Source organism: Nomia melanderi, chromosome 3, assembly GCF_051020985.1.
Source record: "Nomia melanderi isolate GNS246 chromosome 3, iyNomMela1, whole genome shotgun sequence".
Taxonomy (NCBI): Eukaryota; Metazoa; Arthropoda; class Insecta; order Hymenoptera; family Halictidae; genus Nomia; species Nomia melanderi.
This window is the reverse complement of record NC_135001.1, coordinates 11,964,436-11,974,190: the sequence shown is the minus strand read 5'-3', so window position 1 is coordinate 11,974,190 and position 9,755 is coordinate 11,964,436. Positions and strand designations below refer to the sequence as shown.

General features: G+C 36.0%; 2 protein-coding genes across 5 annotated transcripts; one reads left to right on the top strand and one right to left on the bottom strand.

Annotated features, from left to right (window-relative positions):
• Positions 1-8: 8 nt before the first annotated feature.
• On the bottom strand, positions 9-4,218 carry E(z) (histone-lysine N-methyltransferase E(z)). 3 transcript variants are annotated; one of them, XM_076365886.1, is made up of 12 exons: positions 3,871-4,218; positions 3,246-3,559; positions 2,930-3,166; positions 2,633-2,849; positions 2,445-2,468; positions 2,099-2,199; positions 1,838-2,015; positions 1,351-1,725; positions 945-1,235; positions 687-869; positions 417-582; positions 9-340 (listed from the first exon to the last, which is right to left on the bottom strand). In XM_076365886.1, the coding sequence occupies exons 1-12, from the start codon at positions 4,004-4,006 to the stop codon at positions 280-282; spliced, it is 2,283 nt and encodes a 760-aa protein (XP_076222001.1). In that variant the 5' UTR covers positions 4,007-4,218; the 3' UTR covers positions 9-279. The 3 variants fall into 3 exon arrangements, with proteins under 3 accessions (XP_076222001.1, XP_076222002.1, XP_076222003.1); XM_076365887.1 differs by having other exon boundaries at positions 2,445-2,465; XM_076365888.1 differs by lacking the exon at positions 2,445-2,468.
• Positions 4,219-4,527: 309 nt separating this feature from the next.
• Bulli (regulator of MON1-CCZ1 complex protein bulli) lies at positions 4,528-8,782 on the top strand. 2 transcript variants are annotated; one of them, XM_031979189.2, is made up of 13 exons: positions 4,528-4,692; positions 4,778-4,926; positions 5,016-5,256; positions 5,330-5,635; positions 5,734-5,908; positions 5,988-6,147; positions 6,234-6,339; positions 6,435-6,588; positions 6,663-6,726; positions 6,806-7,025; positions 7,118-7,287; positions 7,581-7,856; positions 7,942-8,203. In XM_031979189.2, exons 3-13 carry the CDS (start codon positions 5,137-5,139, stop codon positions 8,201-8,203), a joined length of 2,013 nt encoding a protein of 670 aa, XP_031835049.1. In that variant the 5' UTR covers positions 4,528-4,692; positions 4,778-4,926; positions 5,016-5,136. The 2 variants fall into 2 exon arrangements, with proteins under 2 accessions (XP_031835049.1, XP_031835048.1); XM_031979188.2 differs by adding an exon at positions 8,639-8,782 and having other exon boundaries at positions 4,645-4,926; positions 7,942-8,206.
• Positions 8,783-9,755: the final 973 nt, after the last annotated feature.

Below are 9,755 nucleotides of genomic sequence, written 5' to 3'. Positions count from 1 at the left end.
AAACACTGTTTAAACACTTTTTAAAACATATTTTATTTTATTGACCGATATCATTAAAGCGACGAGAGAGTTCGCAACTTTAACGTAAGCTCGTCCATCACATATTATTTGGATTTTGATAGCGTGAAAAGTAAAGCTTATCCAATAAATTTGTGGCGTCAGGTACCCATCATGGAAACTATTTAGTTTCTTAATTTTCTTTTTTTTTCGCTTCTCGTTAATAATCAACAATCTTTTTACAGTATTGTACGATTCGTTTCACTCGTTTCGTGTAAGAAGTTACAAAAATTCCATTTCGCGTTCAATACCGACGAACTTCAATTGTTCCGTTGGACCGTATCTACAAACAAAAAACGTACAGAATTCTAAAATGTGCAAAGTTCTTTGAGAGCAAATTGAATTGTTTCAATTTTTACCTGTAATCGAAAAACAGTTCCTCGCCCGGTTGAATAGCTCTCTTAGCAAAAATACCTATTCTATGATCACCGTTCACCATCATTACTTTTGCATAACAATTAGGATTTATCGAATGATTGGCAAACCGTATTTTATTTCCCTTCCTCGTTGCGTCCACAACAAAGTCTACAAGTAAGGCATTTGAAGCTTATTACGTTTTACGAATCCATACAACTTTTAAACGCTTTTCTTTCTCTTTCTCCTTCCCTTTTTATTTCCCTCTTTCTTACCATTGTTCAGATTAAACAGAAAACTACACATGTATTTATCGTATACTTTGCCCCTCCTGTCAGCTTCATCTTGGCTAATTATTTCACCACAATATTCGGAAATAAACTCGTTTTTGGCCGCAGATTCCTTGAGAAATATTCCCCAACCAGCAACGTCGGATGGTGCCATTAAAAGATGCTTATCTGAAAATTATTTTCAAATTTTCCCTCTATTCAAACATGTTTATTTACCTTAGACCAGAAATGTTTGTGACTTACGGAGACCGCGTTGAACGCTGACATTTTTGCAAGATATCTTCGTAATATGAAATTGATCTGCGCCGCAAGTCTGACAGAGATCTGGATCACATTCCCTTACGGCTAGGTAACACGGACATTGCTTCGTATTGCACTGAGCTTTACATCTACATCCTGGAAATCTGTTTTGACATTCGCTGCTACACTGACAAAACTTTTCGCAAAAATTCTGTGCCTGTATACACGGACACGAGTTGTCGCACTGTCTTCCTGGATGATCGCACGGCGCAAAATTGTGCACGTGATTAGCACCTTTTAAAAGAAATAATTACCACATTATGAAATATTTAACGTTTATATCATCAAGTAAAATAATCTTCTTAAATTTATTATCAAGTACGTAGTATCTATTGCGTTTTAGTGTTACCGGAATCCTTTTTTAGCTGTATCTTCCTACAATGCATCGACCAAAGTCGATGCTTCTTTTTTTTCTTTCGTGGAGGTGTAAAGTCTTTCAAGTTTTCGATCGCTGGAATGTCCGAAGCTTCTTTCTGCGCGAATCGATACACTTCCTGACAAGTTTTCGTCAACATTATTTGTGCTAATGCGCATGGATTACCAGGAAAGGCTTTGTGAAGGGCACGAAACAAACTTTGCTCTGAACCGGTCCACGAAAGTTCGTTTTCCGTCTTGACACGCTTATCGAGACCGAGAAGCGTAAACGGCACCTGATTCTCCGGCTGTGCTTGATCTTCTACCGACTCCTCCGGCTTTGTTTCTTTATTCACGTTTTGTTTAAAATCTAACGTAATGCAAAGCCAACATTAGCTCTATATATGTTATTGTTTAAAATATATATTTTGCGCGTATACTCATCGTTTCCTCTTAATAAGGCTCACATCGAATAATCTCACCTTGGCAACCACCTCCTTGACTATATTTATTGCTATCGTTACTATCTTCGCTGCTCGCTTCATTTCCTGAATCAACACTCGCCTGTTTTCTTACTTTCCTAGGGGCTCCGCGTTTCTCGTCACTTTCCTCGTCTTTGATATCGGCAGCTTGTGCTGCGAGTTTTTCTTTCATCCCCTCCTGATGAAATAATTAAGATACATTTGCACATTAACATGATCGCGTTTTTATTCTATTAGGAGCGTTATTTCATCGTTTCTTACCAAATGCATGTAACATTCTGTTCCACAAGGTTCAGAAAATGGTTTCAGGTCGGGCCCTTTTCGTTTCTGTAAATTTGGTCCTGGATGACAGACTTGAAGACCTGTAAATAAGAATAGAAATTTGGTCGGCTGGTATTTCAAAACAAATACTGCGAATGTGTACAAGAAATTATAGTAATTTAGTAATAGTTAGTAGACACAATAATGAATGACGAATGTACACAATGGCAGATGAATCCTTGATGATGTTAATCCTTCGTGCTACACAACACAAAAAAAAAAAAGAAGCATTCAATCAAACATGGTCGCTTGGTAGATATGCACTGTATGCACTTTTTATCTTTACCTTGCGGTGAAGTTCCCCTGGCTGCTATGATAAATCAAGAATTATAAATTATTATAACAAACTGCTTGATTTTATATTCGAATCTTACATACAGCCGTTATACCGCATCATGGAACGATTCTCGCAAACAAAGTAAACTATCAAATTCGAAAGGAATCAAGACAATCTATTTTCGCTGCTTTACTCACGATGAAGAAAACAGTCGTATTTGAAGCATCTTCTACAAAAAAGGGTATGAAAAGAGTGCATCGTTTGTTCCCGAGGGACGCTCTTGGCATTTACACCGTCGATATTGGGTGTGCACTCTGGTGGTAATACATTTGGATCCGATCTTTCTGTTAATTCTATGTACTTTTCCTTTAACTCTTCTGGCCTTCCTTTATCAGGAAACATACTGGATATTGCCTGAAATTGATACAAGAAGGTAAACCAATTTGCATATTAAATTAACCGTTTGTACCATTTATACCACTTGTCCTATTCACATTAAAGATATGAATTGATGGAAATGGATTCCTTTCCATTTTAATATCTTCCAGTAATTTATCTGGTTTTTCTGTTTTAATGCTACCATTATCTTTCCTTTCTTTATCATCTTCCTTCTCTTTTCCTTTTTTTGTTTGCTCTCTTTCTTTGTCTTCCTTTTCATAATGTGCTAAAGCATTTACCAGATCCACGAATATGGAATCATCCATGAAACCAGATTCTCTGTCTCCATGAACCTACCAATAATGTTGATAGTTTACCCTATTATCATTGATATATAAAAACACTGTAATTTAAAACATTTTTCTCTCATACTTTTCCATCATAGTTTTTTATTAACTCTTCGATAAATGTACCATCTTGATCTAAAATTTCATCTCCCATGTATGGTATATTATGCAACACTGTTTCATCTTCAACCATGAAGTTTTGTTGTATAGGTGCCCAAGTGTACATGGTTGGTATTGGAGTCACTGCATTAATAATTTTAACAGGACACGTCTGTATATCTCCATCAGAACTAGTAATTTCTGCCTTTTTCATGCAAGAAACATGAGGAGGAATGTCTTGCATGGCTAACCACATTGCTTTTCCATCTGTCCATCGTTTTTCTTCTGTCGTTAATAACTCTAATAACACAATTTGTCATCATATGTATATATTGTACATTAAATAGCTCATACATTATTATATTATATACTTATTTTACAATATATATATATATATTCATTAAATTTAGTAACAAATTTGGGAAAAAACGTACTCTTACATATTCCATGCTATATAGTTATATAGAATAAATAAAATAAAATATATAATAAAAGTATATATATATTTTCTTTTAATTTTTCTGTAAAATATTTTTCACAGCACAAGAACCAATTCACCTTTGCATATCACAAATGAAATTAAGTAAAATATAAATGTAGGACAATTTTACCTGACATAACCTTGCGATTTTGATTCCAAGCTATCTTCACTTCATCTGCCCGTTTGTAGCGTTTCATTTGTCGTAAACGCATATATTCGGACTTTACGCGTTTTCTCCATTCTGCGGAGATTTTAGCTTTCGACATTGCGACGGAAAATTAATTCATCATGAGAAACAATATACAATAAACAACTCGTGTAAACGTCAACCATGCGTTCGAAATACTGATTAACAGGTATGGTATGTAGCTACATTAATTTAGTAACTTTACACTTCAGATGTCAACGTTCTCACAGTGCCATTGTCCTGTTGCCCTCTGGTGGAGCCTTCCAAATAGACTGGTAAACTACAATCAGAGACGAGATATAAGATAGACATAACATGCAATGTAAAATTTTGTCACGCGCTCTCGGGGGTTCAATATCCCTTACCATTTTCATGGCACGCTCTGTCATATCGACTAAGGATGGTATTGCATGGCAGAGCTACAAGTGATAGAAATGAGAATTAAAAATATTGAAATTTTAAATAACTTTAATAAATAATTTCAATATTGTTTAATTGTAATTAAAATGGCCATGACAGGGTAAGAGAGGTTTTTCGATAGGGACTTTGTTTATTGTTTTGATTGGTTATGTGCAACTCTATATTGACGAACAGCAAATTATTATCGAAAATGAGTTGAGAAAAGATGAAAGGTGACCAATCGAGACCCGGCTGAACAGGGCTCATCTCGTGAACAACCCGCAATATGTTCATCCGTCTTATTTGTCTATGTAGTTTCAGAGTGTTGTCGCAAATGACATTAGATGCAAATAAGTATGCACATAAGTAAGTACTTAGGTATTTACCCGTCTAATATTTAGGTACTTATTACTTAAAAAGCTTTTATCATTGTTTGTATGGCGTCTTACAGCGGACAGTACAAATATTTAACATTTGATACGTGTATCAGTCTATTCAATAACTTAATTTTACTAAAATAAATAATTAGTGAGAAATAAGTGTCTCCTAATTGCGGGAATAATAGAATACGCGACTGTTTGCTCCTGAAATATATTTATAGTACGTATTGCATTTCTAAGTAAATAACAGTGCAGATTTCACGTACTTTTAAATAATTTGTCTAAGGTATAAATATGTATTTTTTGTAGGAAAAGAGAAAAAACAAACGGAAAGGAAAGAGAAGAGAAGACTTGGTTTGCCTTTTTTTACAGAATTCTAGATTGCAGTAAAGTTTTATGTAATAAAGATAACAGTGTGTAATGGTGTAACATGGCAGTTGAAGAGCAAGAGGCAAACGATGATTATTATTTGGAACTGTCCGCTGATCCAATCAAGTTTGAGTCAGTCAGCTGTCTTACCAATGTCTTTTTCGATGATTCTAAACAGCAGGTATGTATGTGAAAAATACAGATATCAATTGTAGCAAAGAGGCAGGGATAAAAGCAAAATTGTCGGTATCTAGGTATTTGCTGTTCGATCGGGAGGTGTAGCAAGCGTGTTAGTAAAAGGTCCAAAACAAAACTTAAACTTTCGAATGGAAGACAAAGGACCTGTGATCTCTATTAAGTTTTCACCTGATATGAATATATTAGCGATACAACGTACCAATTCATCGGTTGAATTCGTTAATTATTCTCCTGTCATTGGTTTAGATAACATAGAGTATTCACAACCATGCAAAGGAAAAAATGCCACTATATTAGGTTTTGTTTGGACTCATGGAAATGAAATACTGTTTGTTACTGATTATGGAGTGGAGTTATTTCAAGTAAGAGAGGAAGCATATCAAGTGATTTAACTACTTTTCATTACCTAGGTTCTAGAAAGGAGCTATATTTCTTTTCGAGCTATTCGTTTATGTTTTAGGTAAATCCAGAGAAACGAAATGTCAGAGCTTTAAAGTGCTTGAGTTTAGGAGTGAACTGGTTCGTTTATTGTCCACAAAGCTATTTGGTATTGTTATCATCCGGTACAATGGGGAATCAAATGCAAGCATTACATGTAACTCCTGGAAATCTTCATAAATTGACCAAATTTGAAAGTAAGATATAACAAAATAATTAATGGTTGCAGAGAGTGTGAGACAGGAAAAAAGATAAAAGAACAATGAATTGTTTCAGTGGAACCTGGTGCAACGAAACCGGGAAAATTAGCGGTCTGCGAGAGAGACGTAGCACTGGCAGTTTTGTACGGAATGCCTTGTATTATCTTGTTACGTCATCAACCGGGTACGAATCGTTCAATGGGAACTGCATCCGTCTACGTGTACACCGTTCACAAGTAGATACTGTATTTACGTGTACCGTGATATTAGTCAATCTATTCACGTTTACATCGATCTATTCGTTTTGTTTTTATACTTACAGGATGACTACAATCAAGCGGAGTCATATTTTGCAGCTTGATGTAAGCGGTAGATTCGCCATTAACGTTGTAGACAATCTTATTATCGTTCATCATCAAGCTTCAAAGGTGAGTAGATGAGCACGGCAGAAGTTCGAAAAATGAAAATGAAAGTGGAAACAGAAATCCAAGTCCGAATCCGAATCGAAGCGATTGATTTTCAGACTTCTATGATCTTTGACATTATGTTGCCGGGAGTGAGTGATGGAACTGTAATACACCACAGCAGCGTAGCATCGGCAAAACCCATTAAACCGTGCAGTTTAAAAGTACCAGGAGCTACTTTGTTAGAGCATACATATCAACCTTGCCAATTATGTATCCTTTATGGAATACCTGAGCATTTTGAATAATGTAAATATTCGCTATTGATTTTCCTGAATGTTTTATAGATTCACCAAATTGGGTTGTCTTTCAGCCAAATATTGTAATAGATGTAAAGCTAGGTTGCTTATGGTAGGTAGATCCTTTAATATCCAAATTTAGTGTATTTTAGTCGAATCTCATCCTCTGAACAGTTGCGATTACTGACTAGGTATGTAGAACTGAAGCTGGAAGCATTGGTGAAACTGATTACAGACAAAGTGCTACTGGTAGAATTTTTAATGCAACGAACGAACGCGAAACAGGTATTAATACAGGTGTTGCAAAATTTCATGATGCAGTTACCCGTTAGTTTGATGGATATGCCGACGATATTCGACAAATTAAATTCCGTGTATCGGAATTATCTAGAAAGCGAAATTCAAAGTCAGGTAATTATATTGTTGATTCACTCGTGTAACTATAACATATATCTATGATGTTCAGTTCGTTTATGTTTAATGTGCATGCTTACTGTCATCAGATGGGAACTCCTTTACAAAACAATGTGAGAAACATTGGCGCACCGGCTGAAAATTATAAGTACAAACTTCTACTTGATCAAAGCGATATGTACAGTTACATATTATCAAAATTTTCTGAAAATACGATTGAACCAAAAATGATTGTATGGGTTCTCTTGGAATACATCAGGTATTTGCGTTCGTTGGATATTAACCCTTTGCACTCGAGAGGCGACTCACAGTCGCCATTTGGTTTGATACAGTAAAATTACAAAGTTTAATGTTCAATATTAAAGTTTATTTAATGTAATTATCCATGAAATGTTAAAATAGAATAATTCTATTCCTTAATTTCTATATTATTTATATTAATATTAATTATAAAACATATCGTTGATATTTCATAAAAAATTAGGAATACATCTAGCAAAATAATTTTCGAGTGCAAAGGGTTGAATATTTATAACGTTTCTTCCGTTTTAGATCGTTGGCAGAGCACGGAATACCCGTGCAGCATTACTTACATGAGTTGGTGATTACAACATTAGTGCAGCGGAAAGCGTACTATCAACTTCATCAGTTGTTGCAGTATCATGTAGTCGCTGATTCAAAGCCTTTAGCATGTCTTTTGCTTTCATTAGAAAATCTTTATCCAGCTGCCCATCAGCTCGCCTTGGATATGCTGAAAAGATTGGGGAATGCGCATGAGGAAATAATCGAAGTTCTTCTCTCAAAAGGACACATTTTACAAGCGCTACGGTAAATTTCTACGCACCGCATGTTACGCTACCCATGTCAAATCTTTCTTTCCTACATTTCCTTTTTATATTTGTTTTCATTTCAGTTATGTCCGATCCGTTGGTATGGTTGATCAAGTTTCCGCCAGGAAACTTTTGGAAGCGGCAAAAAATACAGAGGATGCCACCTTGTTTTATTCGGTTTTCAAATTTTTCGAACAACGTAATTTAAAGTTGCATAACACAACGGCTTTTGCGAAAGGAGAACACTGTCAGGCTTATATTCAACACTTCAAATGTCTGTTTTATGGAACTGATAACGGATGTAATTCAGACACCAATTCCAATGTCACTACCATTTCTTCTTGAATGGTTTGTTTATTTATTTTTTGTTTTTTCCCGCAATGTTTGTTTATAATATATTTCCTCGTTATTATTACTTTATTTTACGGAAATATCACGAGTTATGACAACAACGACATCGACTTCGAAATTGACATAGCAAATAAGTTTCCTCAATGAAAACACCGTACACCGAAATTGAAGTTTCCTCGTAAACATCATCTTTGTCACAGTCGTCCTCGTCGGCATTTAAACAGTACAGTATTGACGACAGTAGCGTCAGCAAAAAGAAAAAACAACAAGATTATAATTTATGTACGGAATAGAAGCAAGACCTTATCTGATCGCGTTAAAATACATATTTATTACATGTTTTGAACTATATTTATGATCGTTTATTTACATTCATTGTATTTAACGATATAATTTTGTTCAATATCGATACACCGTTCATTCCTTCAGATATTTACATAACCACAGAGGAACGTTATAATACAAAAGATGGTGCTAGGACAAAATAATGGCGCCACAATAGGTTCACGTATGATTCGAGGACAAAGACACGATGAATTAAGACAGGAAGAGCAAGGAATTTCAACGTTTAGTAATAAAAATATTTGTCTTTTTTATAGCTTGTTTTTATAACGCGCTCGAAATCGTGTAGTAGATGGATCGAATTTATGTATGCACGACGAAGAAGAATATTGTTGCATTCCGAGAGAATGCAGGAGATCGCTTTGTGCTTACAGTTTAGAGGAACAAATGGTCAGAAAATATATATTTGATAAAATTGGTCTGACGGTATTTGTACGAGGATCACGGACTCGCGCGTATACCGCGCATATGATAGAAAGAAATATATCGCACGGTGTACACGCATACCGAACGCTGTTCACAAGTTGATCTCTGGAAAGAAGGCGGGTCTAATTGTTCAGTTTTGATTTGTTTTCGTCTCATTTTCGATGCTAACTCGCTATTCGTCGACGTGGTTGCACCTTATCAAAGCAAATAGCACGTAAGGAAGGTACATAGCGCGAGACCCGTCTTGATCCTGTGCTATCCTAAGGATCATCTCGTGAGCGACGAAGAATACATATATACGTACTGGACGCAGGTGTGCGTGTGTTACACGTTCAAAAGTGATATTGCATATTTGCATTTGGAGCGATTTACAACTGGCTTAAACGACACACACGGGCTTCTAGAAAGGAGGAATAGTTTGATTTCGTTTCGTACGATGTAAATTGGTTTATCCGGTTTTGCACAAGAGTGAACACGAGGAAATGGTGTTTCATCGCGCGTTACCATTTTTCGAGCAACGTTATCGTTCGTTCTTCGTTTGGCCGAAGTAGCGTGGCGCGACAGTGTAGCGGACTCGATGAATTTCAAAGTTAAAGCATACAGAGCAAAGTCCAAACTCTGATTCGTTGGATGCAATGTGCGTTTACGATCAGAAATCCTGCAACGCGATTCGCGTACAGAGATACCGATCAGTTGCAGTTGTTGGAAAAGAGAAAAGCACGGAACACCGGTGCGAATTGGTACGTGTCGCGGGTGGTAAGCTGTGCACGTGCTTACG

Bases quoted from the DNA above. Each gene is read 5' to 3' on its own strand.
- Bulli (XM_031979188.2), top strand. From the start codon at position 5,137: ATGGCAGTTGAAGAGCAAGAGGCAAACGATGATTATTATTTGGAACTG. The intron at 6,589-6,662 runs GTATCCTTTATG...AATGTTTTATAG, and splicing joins ATATCAACCTTGCCAATTAT to ATTCACCAAATTGGGTTGTC. The intron at 7,857-7,941 runs GTAAATTTCTAC...TTTTCATTTCAG, and splicing joins CACATTTTACAAGCGCTACG to TTATGTCCGATCCGTTGGTA.